Source organism: Panthera tigris, chromosome D1 (assembly GCF_018350195.1).
Source record: "Panthera tigris isolate Pti1 chromosome D1, P.tigris_Pti1_mat1.1, whole genome shotgun sequence".
Taxonomy (NCBI): Eukaryota; Metazoa; Chordata; class Mammalia; order Carnivora; family Felidae; genus Panthera; species Panthera tigris.
The window spans coordinates 30,642,618-30,665,892 of NC_056669.1; the positions used below are offsets into that span (position 1 = coordinate 30,642,618).

Here is a 23,275-nt window from a genome sequence, read left to right on the forward strand (position 1 = left end):
TTCTCGCCTTATATTTTTTAATGGGACGACTCTTTAAAGAGAATTTAAGACAGGAACCTTCGTGTATTAAATGTCACCTTTGCCCCCCATCAAGCGACATTTCCCGTGAGTGTCAAAGGGCTACCTTTACCTTGTCAGACAGCGATCGAACGTTGTATATATTCGAATGTGGATGGTAGCCTAACGTTTATCGAACTAAAACAATAAAGGAAAACAAACAAACAAAAAAGCACTCAGAAAGTGTATCTGCAGTTCTTTTAATTCTACGGGATGTCTGGCCCCAAATTCTGGCAAAACGCCGTAACTGCCATGTCAACTAAGGGAAAGGCCGGCCGCCCTTTCTACCACTGCACATGCGCAGTGAGCACACCTTCCGGCAGCCGGGTGGTGAAAGCTACAGAGGCGGAGGCGAGCGCATGCGCGCGGTGTCTTCAGCGCGTCCAGGCTGGAGACTGCGCCCCCCTCTGCACCTCCGCCCGAAGCTGCCGAAGCACCTCGGTGCGTTGCACCTCCAGAGGCCAGGGCTGGCTATCTGTGCTGCTCAGCCCCGCACCCCACCCGGTGGGCGGCTGTGGCCACGCACGCCAGGGATCTGCACTGCCCCCCTCCAATTGCATTGACCGCCCTCGCCCCTCACTGCCGCCGGCGGCTCGGGCTCACTGGACACTGGCGAGCAGCGGTGCACTGGTACCCGGGGCGCTGCAGACGGCCCTCCCCCCTCCCCGTGGAGTCGGGAGTAGTGCAGTCGCCCGCCGTCTGGCAGCGGAGCTGGGTCCCGCGTCCAGCCCTCCGGCCTTTGCTTAGGGCCCCTGATCCGCAAAGAGGAGCGGTCTTACCGAGGCCGGCCCGGCCCAGCCCGGCGGTGAGATGAGCTTCTTCGGCTTCGGGCAGAGCGTGGAGGTGGAAATCTTGCTGAATGATGCGGAGAGTAGGAAGCGGGCCGAGCACAAGACGGAGGATGGGAAGAAGGAGAAATATTTCCTCTTCTACGACGGAGAGACGGTCTCCGGGAAGGTGAGCCTCGCACTCAAGAACCCCAACAAGCGGCTGGAGCACCAGGGCATCAAGATCGAGTTCATCGGGCAGATCGGTGAGTGGGCACCCGGGCCTTCCTCACCGGCCGCGTACGCCGGCCCAGAGCGCCGACTTGGAGGCGGGGGGAGTGGGGTGGTTCGGGGCCCAGCTCCGATGAGGCCTGTGGGAGTCTCTTGTCCACTGCAGTCTGAGGCCCGCCCGCCGGCGACAGCCCCTGCGTTGCCGGCTTCCCTGCCAAAAGTGACAGCGCACCGCGAGGGCGGTGGGGGTGGCTGAGGAAGACAGGGAGCCTCCCCGCCGAGAGCCTCATTGTTGTGGGTACCTTGCCCTGAGATACTCTAGTTGTCCCTTCAAACTGCCGCTCAGCTTTGCTTCCTGCCTCCAGGATTTCCGAGTGAGACGCTCTCCTGCCATAGCCTGCAGGTGGGTTTGTTAGGGGGATACCTTGATCCAGTACTGCTTTTACCATTGTCTGGACATCCACAGCTGTCAGATCCAAGTTAAGTTGGTCCTCTGTGCCTCACTAAGTTCACTCCCATCCACCCGCTTTTCCTTTTAGATGTGGAGATGGAGAGGGCTCCCCACCCTTCTCCTGTCTCACCGTAGCTCTGATCCCCTCTGTTAGAGAAAGAAAAAAGTTATCTCAAAGCTAAGGAAGGGTGTTTTGAGAAAACAGCTCTGCAGTCTTCAGTCTTTCTGTCTACTTAGCTAGTGTTTCTAAGATTTATTAGAATGCTAGTTTTCAGTTGACGAATTTTCTTCTTACAAAGAAATGATCCTTCTAAGTCCAAAATTAAATGATCGGGGCGCCTGGGTGGCTCAGTCGGTTAAGTGACCAACATTGGCTCAGGTCATGATCTCATGGTTCACGAGTTTAACCCCAGCATCAGACTCTGGTTGCTAACAGCTCAGAGCCTGGAGCCCGCTTCAATTCTGTCTCCCTCTCTCTCTGCCCCTTCCCCACTCGTTCTCTGTTTCTCTCTCCTTCAAAAAAAAAAAAAAAAAAGATCATAATTTCTCGATGCTCTAACAGTCTTCAACCATGATTATTAATAATTAAAACTAGACTTTAAAAGGCGGTAACAATATAGAAGATTTGGGAGCTGCCAGTGAAGGTGGGGTTGTCTCTAATGCTAAGACTATTTGAAGTCTTGTGTTTTTAAAAACTCTCAGGTACTTCTGAAATGCATGGTCTGTGTCATTAGGTCAGGAGTAGATTCACAGCAAATACTCCTGTGGGCTGAAAAAAACTTCTATCAAAGGGTTCATACCCTATAACACACTCTGCATGTATAACCCTGTTCTTAAGGACTTCCTGAGAAAGCTCGTCAAATACTTTCTCTCACATCCTGAGAGTTCAACAAAGAATCTGTTCTCCCTGTTTTACAGAGGCAGAAAACACTGGCACAAGTAGGAGGAATCCTAAGAAAAAGAGTCTATGTGGATAGTGCTCTGGCTGAAGTATTTGCCTCTGGTATTTAAGAAAATGAAATCAGGTCAAATACTGTCTCTTTACATAGGAAACTTTTTTGTTATTTTAAATCCAGAATATGAGTGGCCTTTTATGTAGCTGAAGGGGGCTTGAGAGTGAATTTTATACCCTTTGTTTTCCTGCCTCTAGCTTGGATAGTGTTTCTCAACAGTAGTACTGTTGACATTTTGGGCCTGATAATTCTTTGTTGTCACATGACATTTAGCAGGATATTTACCCTGGCTTCAACCCACCAGATACCAGAAACACCCCTAAAAGGCACCCACAGAGATGTCTTGAGATATTGCCTTATGTCCCGTGGAGAGTAAAAGCACACCTAGTAAAGGACCACTAGGTATATAGGGTGAATCCAAAGCATTTTATGCTAAGCATATTGTATGAGATAGTTGAGAAGTCCTTGCCTACTGAGCATCTGTATTTTCAAGTAGTTTTAAAGCTACTGCATGGATTCTTTGGCTCTGTAATACAAGTGTAAACAGGCACACTCTGTGTCTTATACCATCACTACAGGTGATGATACCTCATCAATACGTGAAAGATGATCAGAATGTCCCCCACCCAGCAGTGTGACATGAGCTGTTCTTGGGGAACGGGGACAAGGCCTCCCTCTAGTTCAAGTGAAGGGAAGTTGCAGAAGCTGCTTGCTGGGCCTGCCCTGCCTGGTGTTTTGTCTAACTCCTTGAATCCCAGGACAGCAGCCCTGCCAGGTTTTCTACCAACCTTTTATCTTTCCTTGATAACTCTTCCCAAGCCTCTGAGCACTGTGGGCAGTGTTAACCCTGTGACTTTGAGGAAGCTGTGTCCCTCTCTGGGCCTCAGCTTTCTCACCTGTTAGGCAGCAATAACAGTCAGCTTGTGAGAATAATGTTGAGCTGTCAAGGGATTCTTCTTCAGGCAGAGTATATCTATTTTTGTTGACAGTCTACTGACCTCAGGGCACCAGAGCGAGGCTAGTGAGTAACTTTGCCGAGGTTGTGGTCCCGTGGTTTTCTCCTTCATTGCATCTTTGACTATGAATGAACTGGGTGGAGCTTTGGTGGAGTTCCTTGGTCTGGCTCTATGAGTGACATACAGTATAGATTTTACTGTACTGGAGTAAGAAAGTTGATATCATTGTGCTCTGTTCACCTTCCTTGTTGATTTCCATTTTAATTCAAAAGCATTCTTGTAAACCATAGTCTCTTGGGTTTGTTTCTTTCTTTTTTCCTTCTCTCCTTCCTTTCTTACAGGGAACAGTTCCACAGCTTGAAAATCAAGTGCTTTACATAATTAACCTTTTTATCTTTATGATTAATTTCTTTTTCCTCCTGATGAAAATATATTTGTCCCACCTGTGTATTCATTTGAATGACAGCCTGGTACATGATTAAGGGTCAAGCAGACAGTGTGACTTAAATTAGATGGGGCTCAGTTTATAATAGCACAGTCTTTGCTAGGGTCTTGTGAAGACCAGAGATAATATACGTGATGTGCAGGTCTTGGCACACATCATAGGTACGCAGTAAAAGGGAGTTAAGATGATCATTGTCATTTTCTCTTGACTCATCAAGAAGTTTCCAGGCACTAGACCTTTAACACATGTCACCTTGCAGTCACCCTGATTTCTGTGCAGACCATCCATAAGAAATGTTTGGACCAGGTTTGCGTCCCCTTTGGTCTGCTTGTTTGTCTCCCTCCCATTGCCTTCCACTGTTTTCCGAAAGGTGTGTTAGTGCAAGTAAAAACCTATGAGAGGGACTCTACACAGAGCCTTTGTTGAGACAGCTATTTGGCCTTCTGTTGCATTGGACCTCTTTGGACCCCATTCCTCATAGTTGCCCAGACCCTACTTAGAAAAGCTGCTATCTCAGTCTTGATTTTGGAGGTCCTACCTCCAAAAGGAAGAGGGTAACTTTTGTTTCTTGTCCCTTCTCTATAACTTGCTCTGGCAGTCTCATCCGCACTCGTATATTCTGATGATTCCCAACCTCTTTCTTTGTCCTGACCTGAACTCTACTGAGTTCCATGCCTGTGTTTCCAACTGCCTGCTAGGCACCTCCACCTGGATACCCCATAGGTCCCTCTGAAACACATCCAAAACAAAACCCCTTTCTTTCTGTGCTCCAGCCTCAGCCCTGCTTCTTGTCCTGTTTGCTCCACTGTGGCCTATGTCACCTGTGTCCATTCAGCCTCAAAAATCTGGAAGCCATCTTAGACTAACTCCTCCCACATGCCCAGCTGGTATTCCAACAACTCTCTGATACGTCCCTATTCTGTGGTTCCTCTCCATGCCAATGCTACTGCCTTTTGTAACTCTTTTGACAGCCCCCTCCTAACTGGCCTTCCTGCCTTTGCCTTCCTCATCTTTCAGTTCATTCTTGTCTTTCAGTTCAGTAAGAATGAACTTTCTAAAAGGCAGTTCTGACATTGTCAGTCCCCTCCTTAAAATTCTGCTCATCAACTTTCTATTGGTTGAAGGGCAAAAGTGTACCCAGCTCCTTCCTGAGTGGCCCTGCCTTTCTGTCCAGGCTCATCTCTCCCTTACCTTTCATCCTCACCCTTGTAACTTCCTTAAAATATGTTTCTTTTAGAATCTTGGCATCTTCCCTTTGTGAACATCTTTCTGCAAGGTATGACCTTCTTCCCAGGCTCATACTCATTCCGAAAGCCCCCAGCAAACATGATATCCAGATGACTTAAGCCTTTCTTCCACTGTTCTTCTACAGGCCTTCCTCACTGAAAACCAGTGCGGTAGCTAATCTCTAGTCTCAGTGGCTAGCACAAAGTAGGTGCTCAATAAATAATTGCTAATGGTACATGGTCAGATCTAGGAATCAAAGGCTGTGGTCCAGATTTTTTTCTTCCAACTCCTCCTAGATAAACCAGTTACTTGAATGAAGGAAAGGGAGAGTGCAGATTTGCTTTGCTGCTTACTGTTAGGAGACAGGGTTTCCTGCTGGTGCTGGTGGCTGAGGCATTGGTGAGCTAGGTGTGGCCCTTACTCCAGGCCACTGAGAACTAAGATGACTTACCCACTGACAGTCACCCATGCACAGCATCTTCACTGAGGGAACTAGGTACAGAAACATTAAAGCGGGTGTCAGTTTGCTTGCTTTTGCATGTTTCTTTGATCAAATTTTCTTATTCCAAGTTGAGGCAGGTTTCTCCCTGAGTATAAGAAAATACGAGTTGTGATCCACTCAGTCCTACACCAACTGCTTGGATGTTGCACTTTGAATGGTGCCCCCTGAGAGTATAAGAAGGTCTTATTTATTCACCTGTGTTGTATATGTTTTCTGTTACTTTCAGTAAGTTTTTGAGACATATTGGGTTTCTTCTTGCACCTAGTATACTTTTTCCAGTGGCTTGGTCTGTTGTAACAAAACCAGCAAATGTGTGGTGAAGGCATCTCCCGTGTCACTGTGACAGCTAATGGCCTACTTTTTTTTTTTTTATGTTATGAAACATTTATTTATTTATTTATTTATTTTAATGTGAAATTTATTGTCAAATTGGTTTCCATACAACACCCAGTGCTCCTCCCAACAGGTGCCCTACATTTTTAGAAGAATGCAGTGTGGTATATAAGGAGCATAGAGGGAAGTTTTTTAATTGTTAAGAGAGACCATTTTTTCCGCTGCACTCATTTGGGGGGACTCTAACGCAGGACATAAGGCAGAGCTGGACCACCTTGGAGACTAATGGGGTTAAATAAACCAAAGGTAACTAGAAGGTCAAAATTACAAGGGAGAACAGACATGATTACTCCTGTCTTCCAAAGCCAAATAAACAATATTTGGATTTTTTAAAAAGTTTTTAAAATTAATGCCACTGGATGGATCTGAACCCATCAGTACTAGTCAAGTGTATACTTCTAAAAACTCCAGAGGCTTTCTGTATTTTTATTCATTAACCCATGAAAAGCTAAGTAAAAGGCAATTGAGATTAAATGGATTGATTCTAGCCTAGTAGTGAGTTGTTGCAGGGCTTAGAGAGCCCTGGAGAGCTGTATCTTGCTGGGGATGGGGAGCCTGGGGCTGTTACTGCTCCAGTGTCTGGGAGATCTGGGTGGGTGTGGCCAGCGTGAATCTTGACTGGATTGCCAGTCAGCAAACAGTGGCTGGGAAAATCAGGATGAAGACAAGGCTCTTTGGAAGTCTTTTTGCCCTTGCTGACTTAACTTTCTTCTAAGACCTGCGTGAAGCTTGGACCAGACGTGGTTCCAGCCCTGTAGCAGGTCTCAGGTCATCTCTAATGGTGACCCTGTGATGCAAAGCTGGCTCAATTTCCTTCCAAAGTGGCAAATTCACTCCTTATCCGTTGGTGGCAAGTTTCATCATGAAAACATCCCAACTACAAAAGTTACTTCCTCCTATTGGACTGAGAAAGACAATCAAGACAGGGAAGTTACCACAACAAAAAACATGGCCAGTTCCTACTTATAGCTTGAGATGGCTTGTTGCTGAGGGCTTTGGAGTTTGGAGAGAACTAGAGATGAATTGTCACTGCATCTTTGAAATAGATACAGGCCATTTATAGTCTCTTGACAGCCTAAACCTCTTGCTAAAACAGCATTGGGATTTCTGTTCTAATTTATGTGAGAGAAAACCAGACTTTGTGGCAAATAGTGAAGTATGGCTGCTATTTCTGCCCCTTTGCACCACAATGTTTGCAAAAGCATTGCAAATGGCTTATAAATTATAAATTAAAAAGTACAGTCCAGCCCCACTCAGACTACACACTGGCCACTGTTCCATGACAATTAATGTAGGAGCTAGTATTAACATGTGTCCAGGGAGAAAAGCACTAAGGAGAATGTGACACTATGCAGGGAAAGACCTCTCTTACCAAAGGTGGCCACAGCCAGGTGCCCTTGCTGGGTCAGGCAGAATGTTGCTAGGATCCCCAGATGCTGGCAGTCTGCATGTTCTCTGAACGCTCTCAGGTCCTTCTCTTTTCTGTTTCTCATGTTGCCTTTGGGCTCTGTGATCACAGTTGTCTATTTTTCCATCCTTCTCTTTCCATCCTTTTCTTGACTCTGGGATTTCTCATTTAAAGATCATGGATACTAGGGCTCTGCCTTGCCTGCTTCTGTACCCTGAAACTATGGGCAGAGTCCAGTGCTTGGGAGCTAAGACACCAGGTCCCCCAGTTAAGGGGTCAGTTCCCACGTAGGCTCCAGGACCATCAACAAGGACTTGTATAGCAGCAGATCCAGGAGAGTAAGTGAAGGAGCCCTTGTCACCGAGGCTCTTCCCACCTACTCACTGCACTTCCTTGCATTTATTGGCGGGGGGGGGGGGGGGGGGCGGCACAGTTCTTGGATTTTAAAACTAGCAATGGATTGCTCACCTTTCCCTGTCCTTTCCCTTATTATTTGTAAGTGTCATCTCCCATTTAGTGACTTTGTGGAGTATTACTCACCACCCAGAATGCTACTTGCTACTGATTCCATTTAGTGTTTGGAAGAGAGAATGGATTGTTTGTAATATAAAGTGGATCAAAGTGTAACTACATAGGAAGTCAGCAGCAAGATGTAATCACAGAATACAATGTAAATTAATACAGAAGTGGCACTAGTTTGGGATTAACCATGCTGCTGCCACCTTCCTGAGTTGCATAAATCTTAATGACAGAGCCCACTTTGCTTTAGAATGCTTCCTTGTCTGGGCGGTGGGTGGGGGAGGGGTGGAAGGCTTCTCATGGAATAGGTTTGTCAGAACCAGCTCCTCGGGCAGCAAGGGGTTGATTTTGCACTCAGACTGAAAGCACTGCTTGAAGCCATTTTCTCTTTCTGGGCATGGTTCTCCCCTGGGGCAGGGCTGGACACTGCATTTCTTGGGCCCAAAGTTTCAGTCCTGATCAGGGCTTACATCTTGTGCTGTCTGAGGCTGACCTGAGCAAATGCATCTCTGCCCCACTGCCCTGATGCTCTGGTTCTGAGAGAGATTACCTGCTGTGCTCTGGAGATATGGGAGCTGGTTTGGTAGGCGGTTGTCCCAGACACTCCCCTCCATGGACCTGTTTCTTTATCCCCAAGCAGCCAATAGCAGAAGGAGTGAGTGTACTCTACCTGCTCCATGTTCCCAGTTGGTCTACCCTATCACAGTTTGCAGCCTCACATAGGACCGGAGCCCAAAAATGCTTGAGATGTGGTACCTTGACTGTAATGTGGCCATGTATATTCATAGTCAGTATTAAGTGTCCCCTCTGCACAGCCACGTACTGAGGAGGTGCCAGGAACCTGGGGATATAGGCCTTATCTCTAAAGACCATGCATATAGAGTATCCTCAAATAGCAAAGTACAAATAGGTACAAAATAATATAGGATAAATTGATAACATGAACTTAGAATTAAGACTCGAATGCCAGAACTATTTCTAGAGGAGGATGAATTTAGAGCAGTGCTGCTTCTCAAAGTGTGGTCCCTGGAGGACCAGCAGTACTAGCATCCCCTGAGGGCTTGTTAGAAATGCAGATTCTTGGGCCTCACCCCAGACACTAGAAGTGAGTCTGAGCAATCTGGTTTTAACAAACTCTCTAAGTGATTTTGGCACTCCCTGAAGTAGAGGAACCCCTGATTAAGATGGAGGGAATAACATTAAAACTTCTGCGTCAAATTGGCCACATGGATTCCCTTGAGGGATAGTAGCAGCCAGCAGCTAATATGTTTTGAGTGTTTACTATCTGTTGGGTACTATTCTGAGTCCTTTACCTGCATTACTTCCTCTAATTCTTATAGAACCTTACGAAGTGGGTTATGTTATTACTCCCATTGTACCAGGTCATAAAAACAGATTCATTCTAGCAGGAGATCTCTAATCTCAGCTTTGCAGCCAACTCTGCAATTCTAAGCCAATCATTTAACCATGCTATGTCTCAGTTTCCTTCTCTGTTAAATGGGTGACAAGGCCTGTCCTAGATACTTCAGAAGATTATTATAAGGAAGATAGGATTAAATAACTATGAATATGCTTTCAAAAGTTAGAAATAGTTTTAGAAATGTTTTTAAAACAGTGTGGTGTTTTTGTTACCGGTTCCTCTGATATATCTCTTAAAGTACCAGCCTGATGTGCTAGAGCAGGGTTATATTGGGTTTTTACTGTGCCACAGAATTTCTCTATATAAAACCGAGTGTTTGGAAAGTGGGGAGGGAAGGAGACCAGTATATGGAGAATGCAGTGCAAGAGCGGGATTAGGAAAAGAAAAGGAGTCAAAAACAAGGCTGGGGGAAGTTTGTTTTGGAGAGAGGTCTCTCAGAAGCGGGGGTCCTGCAGCCTGGGATCCCCCTTGTTAAGCCCTGTGTAGCTTGGGGTCCGGTTGTAGAGGCTGACGCTCTCTCTCCAGAGCTCTACTACGACCGTGGGAACCACCATGAGTTTGTGTCCCTGGTGAAGGATTTGGCCCGGCCCGGAGAAATTAGCCAATCACAGGCCTTCGACTTTGAATTCACCCACGTGGAGAAGCCCTATGAGTCATACACAGGCCAGAATGTGAAGCTCCGGTAAGTTGTAAAGTTGTGTCTGCTGTTTCCCCACCTTGTCCCTGCTGTTTCCCCACCTCACCTCTGAAGCTGTCTACATTTGAGTCTTTTTATATAGGTATTGAGAAGGAAGAGAACTGAGAGCAGTGGCATGCTGGTAAATGTTTAACAATGGACTCTCTGGGAGGAGAAGCCCTAGTTTATAGCATTTGTCAGTTTCTGTCATGTAAATATTCCTACCGTGGCCGATTTTAAGCTCCCAACCTGAGGTGCCTGATTACAGAGTTGGGGAGAGATGTACGGTAATCACCTTTACATAGCATTACTGTCAGACACTAGATGTTAATTCCCCTAAGAGCAGACAAAATCGGTAAACTGTAGCAAGATTATTAAGAAACAATGAGTTTTGAGTATGTATTACCTTTGTTTTTAATAGAATCCATTTAAGTTTAGATAATTTAGGTTTTTTTAATTTATGTTTATTTTTGAGAGAGAGAGAGAGAGAGAGGGAGAGGGAGAGGGAGAGAGAGGGAGGGAGGGAGGGAAGAGCAAAGAGAGAGGGAGACACAGAATCCAAAGCAGGCTCCAGGCTCTGAGCTGTCAGCACAGAGCCCAATATGGGGCTCAAACTCACAGACCACAAGATCATGACCTGAGCCGAGTCAGATGCCCAATTGACTGAGCCACCCAGGCACCCCAAGTTTAGATAATGTTTAAAAATTGCTATGTCTAACAACCAGTTTATAAAATTCCTGAAAACTGAATAGTCAGCTTTCATACACTGGGATGAGCTGGATCCCAGCACACCATGGGCTGCACATCAGGACCTGCGAATCCTCGGTCCAGCTCTGCCACACAGCAGCAGTGGGATTCTGAGCTCTTGCTTGAAAAGTAGGTAATAGATTTGGATTCTAGTTCTAGGTCTGTCCTCCACCTTTTGGGGTGACGGGAGAATAAAACATAATACAGATTTTCAAAAAATTTAATAAACACAATTTAAGTACATGGGACTGTTTTTATTCTTCTGGTTTCTGAGGATAGGGACTGATTCCAGGGGCCTCTTGGGTAAAAAAAAAAAAAATCCAGGGGGCACCTGGGTGGCTCAGTTGGTTAAGCATCTAACTTCAGCTCAGGTCATGATCTCATGGTCCGTGGGTTTGAGCCCCACATTGGGGCTCTGTGCTGACAGCTCAGAGCTTGGAGCCTGTTTCAGATTCTGTGTCTCCCTTTCTCTCTGCCCCTCTCCTGCTCACCCTCTGTCTCTCTCTCTCTCTCTTTCTCAAAAATAAACATTAAAAAAAAATTTTTTTTTAAATTTAAAAAAAAATTTAAAAATCCAGAGCAGCTCTAGACTCTTGGATGTAACTTGAGATTATGTGAAGTTACTGGGACAAAGCCAACTTCCTCCATCACTCTGGACACCTGGCCCCAGGTTTAATGCCACCTTAAGATCAGCTCATCTTTATCACCTCAAGGCCTGGTTTTCGGATGGTGCGGACTACAGGAAGACCTTTCCTCTCCTTCTGTCTCCCTGGTCTCCCCTCTTCCGTCAGAAGAGTGATTGTAGGCTCTTCTTTTTCAATCTTTGCAGAGAGGTCTAAACACTGACGTTACCCAAACTAAAGACAGTGTTTCCTAATTGCATTCAGAAAAGGCTACAACAGGGAGGACTGTCTAGTTGTCACCTAAACTTGCCTGTGGACTTACTATTATTTAATTTAATATTTTCAGTGGATTGCTCTTAAATGTTTTTAAGTCAGAAATAAAGATGTTGAAAAGAATAGTGATACTTCAGAATATGAAAAATAGGATTACCATATGATCCAGGAATTCCATTCATGGGTACACACCCAAAAGAAGTGAAAGCAAGGGCTCAAACATCAGTGTACACCCACACTCATAGCAGATTGTTCACAATAGCCAGGTGGACCAACGTAAGTTCCATCAGCAGATAAATGCATACACATACAGTGGAATGTTATTCAGCTCTAAAAAAGGAAGAAAATCCTGTCGTATGCTACATGGATGAACCTTGAAAACCTTATGCTAAGTGAAATCAGCCAGCATAAAAAGACAAATACTGTATGATTTCACAACAATGTGAATGTGCTTAATGCCACTGAAGTATGATTAAAATGTTAAATTTTGTTGTATATATTGTAGGGGAGGAAAAGGGTTTTTTCCCTTTGTCGATCTTAGGTCGACTGGCTGAGGCTCTGCAAATCAGACTGACAGAAGATAGGCTAGCAAGAGAAAGGCAGACCAGTTGATTCACATGTGCATTGTGCATACACACAGCGATTGGTCATGAAATGGAGTCGTTAGAACTCGGAGCTTACATGAGCATCTTAACAGAATAATAATTTCACAGAGAAATGACGAAACAAAGGAAAGGGGCTTTGAGCTTTTAGGGGCAACAAATTCTGGGAAGGTAAATATATGGGGGAAACAAATGGAAAGTAAGAGTTTGTTTAGTAAGATTTGTTATGTAGATTTCTCTAGTGCAGTCGCTGGGCTGATAACAGTTGTCTCTGATGATTAAGAATGTTCTGCTCTTCCTCCTAGAGAGTGGGGAGGGCAGAGAGTTTTTCTTGGGTCTGCTTCTTGTTGCTCTATATAATCCTTATACCAGAGTGGCATATTTTGGAGTGGCATACTCTAAATCCCTTCTGTATTTTACCACACACACGCACACACAAAATGAATAAAAGAGAAAAAAGTGTTGCTGTCCAATTAGATGAAGACTTCAGGATTCATGTTGAGAGAGGAGGTCAAGAAGAGAAAATTAGTTGAGGGCAGTTTATAAATTTCAGTTCCAGATTAAGGGCTTTTATCTTATCAGGCAGAGGGAAAACATGAAAAGATCATTCTGGACTTCTCTTTCTTTATATTTGGTTGAGGGAGTGGTTCTTTTGGACAATTAGTTTAAAGTCAACCCACACTATTTGATGAATGGGTGGAGTGCAGAGACAAAATTGTTAGAAGGCTAGTATGAGGTCCTTCCTAAGCATCTTACCTTAGTAGACACAATGGGACCAGGCAGAAAATGAGGAATTTAATAGATATCAATAGAATTGACCAGTGAGTGGAGATGCAAACATATGGCTATCAGGAAGAAGAGATGATTTATATTTTAAATGATTCATCCAATTTTAAAGCCTGCAGCACTGGCAGAATGTGTGAAAGTTCACTAGACAGTTGGAAATGCAAGCCTGGCACTCAGGACAGAGAAATGCACTGTTGGGAGTCCTCTGCTCAGGGGTAAAAGCTGGTACATTTTTCAAGAAGGAGAGCTGAGGGAGAAGAGCCCAGGCAGGATCTATTGGGGCATTTGATGGGGGGATAAGAGGGTGGGGCGGGGAGAGAAGCAGGGTAAAGCCCTCTTGTGGAACTATAGAAAGAGCATTTCAAGGAAGAGGAGGAAGTATTATACACTCCAGTGTAGAAACAAGCTAAAAGAAAAGATCGCTGGATTTAGAAACTAGGGGGCCATGTGTTACCTTCAGGAGGGCAGTTTCTGGTGGTGGAGACAGAAGCCAGGGGTGAGTAGTAGTGACTGGAAAGAAGCTGCAGTAGTTAGAACAGGACCCCTCAGTGACAGCTGTTCCAGAACGGTCAAGAGTGTAAGACCTGGAATGTTGGGGGATTGACGAGTTTGGGACTTTGTATAAACTCAAAGAAGGAGGACTTTATTGGAGAGAGATTCAATATGTTGAGAAAATTGGAAAACTTGAAGAGTGAAAATACCAGACAGTGGTTCTCTACCAAGGTTCCTGTATTAGAATCACCTGGGTGGTTTTAAAAAATGTTGATGCCTATGTCCCTCTGCAGAGCAGTTACATGTCAGCTCTGCCTGGGCATCAGGATTTTGGAAGCTGCTCCCCCACCAGGGTGATTATAATGTGCACCCAGAGTGAAAGTCATTCTGCCTGATGGAGGAGGAGAAAGGTCTTGAGAGACCCAGGTGCCGTTGGAAGGAGGAAAGAATGGGCAAAGATACAGATGCACATTTAAGCCCTAAGTTAGAAACAGCACAAAGCAGAGAAGGGAGACAATTAGAAATCTTGACTTGGAAGGCCTTCCTCTTAGTAGAGTAAAAGCTGTGAATCCCACAGAGAGGGGGAAAGGAGGCTTGAAAGCCTGAACAATTAGAAAAGGGTTAGGGACAAATAAGTCTTGGGGAATGTGGCAGAAGTTACTGAGATGAATAAAAGGATTGCCAAGCATCAGTCAGGGCCACACAGAGGAGAGTAGCCTAAATGTGCAGTCGATCTGGTTAGCAGCTTTCTCCAGGAACAGTTGACAGTGATGCAGATTATCTAAGTTTTATTTAGAAGAAGATATTAAAAGGGTATTCCTCCATTCACTGGGTATTAGCATAAAGTAAGTCCAGGGGACACGGCTGCACTAGGGTGGCTGACTGGAGAGGTCAGGCTTGGCTTACTAAGCCCTTCAGGGGCCGTGTCTCTCTGTTCTTCCCTACTTGTCTCCTACTGCAGCAACACCTCCCCAAGGATCCACAGTTCGGCCAGAGACTGTCTTTGTTCAGGACCTCTCCCACCTCTGCTGCTTTACTTTTAAGGTCTGCTCTGCCTGAGTGCCCTTTTCTCTCTCTCTAGCACTTGATTCCTCTATCTGATTTAGCACTTGCTCTGTGTTCTAATTTTTCTGTTTGTTGACCCACCCTCCCCTGTGGACCGTGAGCTTCCCATGAGACTATATCTTATTCATCCTGTGCCAAACAATAAAAGTTTGCTGAATGAAGAGCTGACTTACTTTCTCCATTCCCTATTTCTCCCATTTAACTCGAGGGACTTGGAAAATGCTTATTGATTGAATATTGTTAAGTAAACAGGCATGCAAATAGAAGAGTGTAAGACAAATCCCTGTGCCTGAAGAGCCACGAGTTAGTTGAAGAAGTAAAACCCATACACAAATATACATGGTAGGCAGTAGTAAGGAGCATGAAAGGCATAGGATAACTTGCTATAGGCATATAAAACAGAAACCATTTTTATTTAGGGCAGTGTTCTCAGCTCAGAGGATGGGCTTGAAAAGGGATTTGAGGGAAGGTCTTTGAACACCCTGGAGCTACAATTACAAAATTTCATGTTATAAGTGCATGTTAATTTTTGTTTGTTTTGTTTGTTTGTTTGTTTTTCCGGGAGAAGGGTCCACTGAGGTAAATTCTCAAAGGAATACAAAACCCCAAAGGTGAACCACCGTAAGGGCTTTTCTCCAGTGGCCCTGTTTGGTGAGTAAATAAAGGCAGCATCTAGAAACCAGAAGTGTTCACAATACGTCTATCTCCTATAGGTATTTCCTTCGAGCCACCATCAGCCGCCGTCTCAATGATGTTGTCAAAGAGATGGACATTGTAGTTCATACACTCAGCACATATCCAGAGCTGAACTCTTCCATCAAGATGGAGGTTGGGATTGAGGACTGCCTGCACATTGAGTTTGAGTATAATAAATCCAAGTAAGTATCTGGGGCCTCATGGTTGTGAACTATTGAGGGAGGTTAATAAGATAGTACTTAATGAGAATGCAAGCTGGTGGAGTCCTGGCCTTGGCTGGCTTGAAGTGACGTGTTCACTGACATGGTACCGTAAATATATGTGCCAGGCTGGTGAAAGGTAGATAGAGTAGGAAATCAAACTTCATTCTACTTAAACTAAACTGTTTGCAATTAAAAAGGTACATTTAAGTCAAATACCCCGCATTGTCTTTCAGAGTCAAGCTAGACAAACTTTAAGGTTGTTTTGGATCCAGGTACAGCTCTTGCCTTCTACTGATGACCACGAAGCATCTCAGAATACCATTCCTGTTATCATTTGTGTGTGTCTTTACAGATCAATGTGAAGAAACCAAACACTGACCACAGTTTGTTGCTTCCTCCTGAGCTTAAATGAATTGTAGCAAAGAACACCTTTTTATAAAGGTCTTTAAATTTTAGCTGGCAACTTGGGAAGCCATGTCTATTTTAAACTGTGTTTGCTGTCTGAACATGAAACTATTTAAGCGCTTATAAATCACAAAACTTACTGACACTTCAAAAATGTACCACAGACATCTTTCTTTTCAGTATAATACATTCCTGAAAACGTTTGAAAATCAAACATGCAAAGTAAAAGTGTATTCTATTCAGAGAGAGCTAAAAAAAGAAATTAGAGTCTCTAACTAGGGTTCTCACTAGGGAGACCCTCACATCAGACCCACTGTTTTCAAGAGCAACAGGGTTGTCAGGGGGAGGCAGGGGGGTATTGTGGAGCCAATTGGCTCTCCTGTGAAGGGAGAGGAACAGGGCTTTTTAAAAAATTAGCAACATACATGCTTCCTAGAACAGGGGTGAGGGAAAGGCATATTTTTTCCCCTGCCCTCTGGCCTGGAATGACTTGTGACCCAGAACGGGCCCTGCTTGGCTGGTCCCGCCTATGGAATGGGGTGGGGTGAGCTGGGAGGGGGTGTTGATCTGGTCCAGGCAGGGACACGTAAGGAAACAGCCTTCTTCCCCTTTCTCCTCACAGTCTCAGGGCTCTTTGAGCCTTCTGGAAACGAGCCACCAAAAGTGCATGCCCACCAGTGCTCCAGCCACCTGGTAAAAGGGGTAGTTGGCAGGCAGTGCTACCTTGTGGAGCTCAAAATAGCTGTCAGTCAGCAATATGTTCAGGACCAAGCATGGTATGTGAAAGGCACTTCAGAAAGTTTATTTCATAACATCAAGAACTGGGTGTTCAAACCTGTCCTGCCCTCTCAGCAGGCTGTGCTGTGCAAAAGCAGACAGTCTAATGGAGAGCCTAATCCCATTCTGCCATTAAGGATTGCCCTTGGGGTAAGATTAGCAGGTAACACTTTTATGCCTCAGGTTTCTCACCTGAAAACTGGAGTCCTGGATCAGGATAATGGGTTTCAAACACATACAGAAAGGATGAAGTGAAAGAAGAGCCAGGAACCAGGGTTCTATGCCCTCCAAAGGAGTGATACTTTTATGTTTTTCACATTTTAGTGCTTCCATGTAGGATTTCATTGAGAATAAAGGAATTTCCAGGGGCACCTGGGTAGCTCAGTTGGTTGAGAGTCCAGCTTCAGTTCAGGTCAGGATCTCAAGATTCATGGGTTCGAGCCCCATGTTGGGCTCTGTGCTGACAGCTCAGAGCCTGGAGCCTGCTTCAGATTCTGTGTCTCCCTCTCTCTCTTCCCCTCCCCCTCTCGTGCTCTATCTCTCTCTCTCTCAAAAATAAACATTAAAAAAGATTTAGAAGAAAAATGTTTAGTTTTTCAAAATTTGAAAACCCCTAGAATCTACGATCTCTCAGCATTCCTTCTAAAATGCTGGGAGTGGCCTACGTGCTGCTTTTGTAAGTGTTCTTAAGTTATCTACTGAGAGTGTCTGCAGTCTTCCCAGTTAGACTGTAAGCAGAAAGGCAGAATGAAATAGAGGGGAGAAGAGAAGCCTAGAAATTAGGCACCTGGGCTTACACCCTGTGTCTGTCCCCTACTCAAATCTGGTGCAGGTTTGAACCAGGGGTTCAAGATAGGGGTTCTATCTTCTTTGAACTTTCTTTTCTTCACCTGTAATATAAGGAGGTTGAATTCTAAAGTCCCTGCCAATACTTACGTCCCATGATTCTGAGCTTCAGGTTTGAAGATTTTCCCCTCTGCCTGCATGTGTACACACAGACCACTGGCACTACAGACTGACTCAAAAGATTGAAAGGTCAGAAAGCATCGTGCAGCATGGCTGAATTCACAACAGCTCACAGAGCACACACCATGTCAACAGGGCCCAGAGAGAAGGTGCCCATGGAGCAGTACGCATGCCCTGGCCTGTCACATCCACAGCAGACAAAGCTGCTTGCTGCAGGCCACCAAGGCCCACTTCCCAAAAGACGTCTTGTGGAGTTCAGAGACAGAGAGCAAGACCTGATTCCTGTATTTGTGGGGCTGGACTCCCATAATCAGGACATTTGAGACAACACATACACAAATACACAAGGCATAAACAGAATTAAAGCACTGGGGAGATAGATCAGATGAGCATATAACATGCAGGAAAGATGTCCTGTGCTTACGTACGGAAGAATGGAAGGGATAGGGACTACTGTGATTCAAGTAAAGAGCATAGTGGGAAATCATTCTGCAGTGGCAGTTGTGGTGAAAATATGAGTGAGTGTGCACCATGACTCCCCATCTTTAGCCAGCCTGCATGGCGGCGCCCCTGTCCTAAAACCCAGAAGGCCTGGAAATGTGCACAGGTCAGCTGCTGTACACACATCTTGTTTTCTGTGCTTTCTCTTCCCCAGATACCACTTGAAAGATGTCATTGTAGGGAAGATCTACTTCCTGTTGGTGAGAATCAAAATCAAGCACATGGAGATAGATATCATCAAGCGGGAAACGACGGGCACAGGCCCCAATGTGTACCATGAAAACGACACGATAGCCAAGTATGAGATCATGGATGGGGCGCCCGTGAGAGGTGAGCATCCTCGCCCCCAAGCCCACAGCCACCTCCCCTGTTCTCCCAGGCCCAGCATGGAATTATGGAGGGGCCTGGGGTGGTTATACTGCTAAAGTAAGATTGCCTGTTCACCTATAATTTCTCATCTCTAATTGTTTACTGTGGATCCCAATAAAGAGGAAAAGAAGGGCTGGGTATGTGGAACTCCAAGCTCCTTCTCTACCTTCACCCAGAAGAGCTCCACCTTGGCCTTGTTTACACATTGAGCTTGTACTGGAGATTTCATCTTAAGAGTTACACGTCTTAAAAACAACAACAACAACAAAAGCTTGAAAAGTACTGGTTTAGCAGATAGTTTGCACATTTTACCTACTGACATTCTTTGCTACTAGGGAGCAAGATATTAATGCAGAATAATCACTTTTGTTCCTTAGTTCTAGCTCTTGTGAAATGACTCATTCTCTGAATTCATTCACCAAGTGCACATACTCCATCCAGCACTACCAGGTGCCACAGACCACACCGGGAACGGGACAGAAACAGTGAGCCTCCGCCCCACCCACCCCAGAGCTGACATTACATCTGGAGTGAATGGAGTTGCAAGCTTTGTTATTTGGGGAGTCTGTGATTATTTGGGAGTAGCAATCATTTATGTTCTTCTGGCCCTGCAGCCATTGATGATGAAGAATATATTTTTTCATTTAGAAGTGCTTGGTGATGCCAAGGTTTTATTCAGTTTATTCCTACATGTCTTCCATGTGGAAGGAGGGGACAATGACAGCTGATTCTTGGGCATCATCATTTTAGGTCCTTGCGGGGGGATAGGACTGAACTCTTCTGACTCTCTGCATGTTCCATTTTTTTCACCAGCTGTACAAGTAAACCCACTTGTCATTTCCCCTGAGAAATAAGACAAAACAGTAGATAATTAAAAGTGCATTTATATTTAGCTTAGACTACATTATAAGTTTGGCCTTTCTCAGTAGAATTACTGTCCTAATTTCATTTCTCTTAAATTAGGAAAGGCACAGTGTTAGAGCTGGAAGGGACCTAAAATATCATGTAGTCTGATTCCACAATTTTTCACATGAGAAAATTAGGGTCCAGAGAAAGCAATGGACTTACACAGAAGTCATACAACTGGTTAATGGAGAACTGGGAGCAGAATGAGGATTTTCTCTTTTTCAGATCACTATACCACCCTGTTTATCCATCTTAGAGTGGGATGTGTTTTGCGGGGCATACACCATTTAGGTTGGAGGAAGGTGGCATTGAAATTGCTGACTGACATGATGAGTTAGCTGGGGCTTGGCAATTGGCCTGTTAAAACACAACAACTAGACACATTACATATAATCGAAAGATGCTTAGCAGTAGTATCCTGTGCTGTTCATACTCACTGGTCTCTATGTTGGAACAGTGAGAGAAGATGCAACAGGACCTGGAATCGAATTGCAGAGTGACGTTTTTGCTTCAGAAGATCACTGAGCCAGAGAATGCAACTTCCCAAAGGCTAGAAGCATTCCCTTGAGTGTGCCATGACACGCTCAGGTGGCGCCTCCCTTGCTGTGGGCAGAGAGTGACTTGGTGTAAGGTAGGGTGGGTCACTTTGCCCTTTGCTCTGACTTCTGCCTGGCCCTTCCAGGAGAGTCCATCCCGATCCGGCTCTTCCTGGCGGGCTACGAGCTCACCCCCACCATGCGGGACATCAACAAGAAGTTTTCCGTGCGCTATTACCTCAACCTGGTGCTGATAGACGAGGAGGAACGACGCTACTTCAAACAGCAGGTGAGGCCCAGGTACCTCCCTGAGACCCCTGGCTGCCCTAGAGCCAGCACAGGAAGGGTATCATCCCTGTGAAGATCAGGTTCCATTTCTGACGGATTAAGTGGAGTGGTATAGGGGAGAGAGACCTAGGTGCCACTTGTTGGTTCACTGAGAGGGAATCCCATGACAAGAATGAGGGTCCCTACTTGACACCTCAAGTTCGCTTTTGCAGGCCTAAGGCCAGTGACCACTCTGCCCTTCCTGCCCACACCAGAAGGAGCCCTGGGTGGTGTGGACAGTGGCTATCTTTGGTGAGAGAGGAGCAGAGGAGGTTTTGCTAAGATTCCTGGGAGAAAGTTAGAGCCTCTGGGAACCCCACCCTCATGCCTCCCTCTCAAGATAACATGTCACCTCCTTCTCCCAATTCTGCAGGAAGTGGTGTTGTGGCGGAAGGGTGACATTGTACGGAAGAGCATGTCCCATCAGGCAGCCATCGCCTCACAGCGCTTCGAAGGCACAACCTCCCTGGGTGAGGTGCGGACCCCCAGCCAGCTGTCTGACAACAACAGCAGGCAGTAGGCCCCCAGGGCCAAGAAGCTGCTGGGCTTCCACCCAGCACCCCCGTCTACCAAACACCAGCGGCTGGGGGAGGGGAGGACGGTGTGATGTTCAACTGACCCGTTACTTGCAATCTGAAAACAAATCATGTTTTGACTTAAATTCTTTTTTTCTGAAGAACCTAAGGGGCTTGGGTTGGGAGGCAGTCTCCTTGAGATTCTGTGGCTGATGTGAGAACAGGGAGAGGTAGCATCCTGGTAGCTGGTCTCTCTGGGGAAAAGAGCCTTTTGTTGAGGCCTTCCATGGGGGGCTGCCTCACATCTTGCAGGGGAGCAAAGAGCAGGCATCCTTGGATCCTGGGTCTCTGAGCTTCCTGATACAGGAAGCATGTCCTGAGCATGTCCCTGGGATTCTGAACTGCCAGCGGGGCCAGGGGGTAGTCCTATCTTATTCTCCCCTCTGCTGTGTCTGAGGTAGTGGCCAAAGAAGCTGGTCCTTCCCCATCCTAAATGGCAGCAGGGAGACTCAAGATCGGGAAGCTACCTCTTTGGGAGTCTTGGATGTGGTGCTTTGACGTTTCCACAAGCCACCTCCTTTCTGGCCTTTCTCTCACTGCTGGGACCCAAGCACCTCCCTTCTCCATCTTCTACGGACTCTTGTCAGTAACGTCCTGGAACAGAAGCTTGTGGAAGGGCCTTTGGCTGTTGTCCCCTCACCTGTGAGAAATTCTGGGCACAGAGACACCCGGGGTTAGTGTCATGCATGGATGGCAGCAGTGTTGGATATAAGAGGCCAAGACAGAAGTATGGTGACTATGTGTGGTTGCAGTCTGCCTGCACCCCATGACTGCACTCTCCAGCCCTGAGGGCTGGGTGGCTCTAGGATACTGCTGTGTGCCACAGCAAGCCCAAATAAGGGCATGTGTTTCCTCTAAGAGATCCCGGGAAGGCCTTGATCTCTTTGCTTCCCTAAGAATGGATCCTCATCACTCCTTGCTCTCCCTTCATTTAATTTGTGGGAAGTAGGGCTTGTAAGTTTTGTTCTTACTGTCACCCATGCCCCTTCATTCTCTGAGTTTCAGGAGGGAGAGGAGAGCCTCAGCAGAAGACTCTGCTACACAACTTCAGAATAATTCTGCTTGCCAAATTATGTCTTCACCTTCACCAGTTGGCTGACCAGACTTTAGGACCATTGATGTTTTTGTTTAAAAACATACAGAAACTCTTGTGGGTATTCTTGTTACATGAAAGGAAAGGGGACCTTCCCTCTGTTGCACTGTGCTCGGGCCTATTGGAGTAAGGTGTTGACATCCTTTTCTGCCTCATCTGGAAATGACCTATTGGCCTTCCTTCCCTTCAGGCAGACCCCATTGGCCAATAAGTCCAATATCTGTGGGTCTGAGTTCTCTATAGTTTGGAAAGCAGGGGGTTTGGTTCCTTTGTCATCTTTTAGTGTGGAAAATGGGGACTCCTCTTTTCCTCAGAAATCAGTGTAGTCGTGGGCCTCTGACTGGGCAGGGCTCATGGGTCAGGACTGAGACTGGGGGGAGAAGACACTGGGATGACACTAGAGGTTGACTGGGGACAGCAGAACCACAGAAGGTAAGGTGGCTCCCCCCCATGCCGGACCCCGAGTTCAGGTGCGACGGACAATCTCATGGGAAGAGAATCACCCATCCAGCTGCCCCTGGATTATCAAGTTTGGAGTTTAAGGATATGGGGGAGGCAGATTGTGTGCTCCTTGCCTTTTCCAGATCATGAGATTAGGCTCTGGTGTGCCTCCCATAACAGCTGGTATTCTAACTAGAAAGTTCCTCTGCCTCCCAACTGATAACCCAAATTCATTTTCCAACTTTCATAACATCTTAAACTTTTTTTTCTGGGAGAACTAGAAGATAGAATTTGCTTTTATTCTCTCAGGAGCTGTGCACAAGCCAGGTCTTCTGTTTTCTCTCACTCTGCCCCCATTCTCTACTTCTCTATGCGACTGTGGAAGTGAGAGGAGGGACCGCCCCCTCCTTTAAAGGTCCCCATACCTGGGAGTGCATAGGTACTAAACCAAGCAGTGCAACTTGTAATTAAGCAGCTGCAGTGTTTACATGTTTCTTAATGTGTCGTCTTTTCAATGGCTGTATTTTAAAAAAAAAAAAAGAAGAAAAAAAAGAACACTTGTTTCAATTGTCTCTCTGATTAAAGGAAGCCCCTGTGGCTTGGAGGCATTGTGCCCATGGTCCACCAGGTTCTGTGGTTTCTTCTGTCTTATACTGTCTTATACTCACACAAAAGGGGAGACAGACACCCACCCTGATCCAACATGACACCTGCCCTCTCTGTGGCTGTGGCCCCTGGCGAACACTGATGTTTTATTCACACCCATTTTAGGTAAGCATATGCTGAGAAAGGAATCCCAGCTGTATTCTCACCTGGCAACCTGTGCTGATGTTGCTGGTGGTTTAAAGCCCTATGGGACCCAGATGACTTCAGGGGCATCTGAGGAA

General features: G+C 45.8%; 1 protein-coding gene across 1 annotated transcript; it reads left to right on the top strand.

Annotated features, from left to right (window-relative positions):
- Positions 1 to 413: 413 nt before the first annotated feature.
- On the top strand, positions 414 to 23,015 carry VPS26B (VPS26, retromer complex component B). The gene is made up of 6 exons (XM_007082664.3): positions 414 to 1,090; positions 9,855 to 10,011; positions 15,307 to 15,471; positions 18,296 to 18,471; positions 20,099 to 20,241; positions 20,653 to 23,015. The coding sequence occupies exons 1-6, from the start codon at positions 868 to 870 to the stop codon at positions 20,797 to 20,799; spliced, it is 1,011 nt and encodes a 336-aa protein (XP_007082726.1). The 5' UTR covers positions 414 to 867; the 3' UTR covers positions 20,800 to 23,015.
- Positions 23,016 to 23,275: the final 260 nt, after the last annotated feature.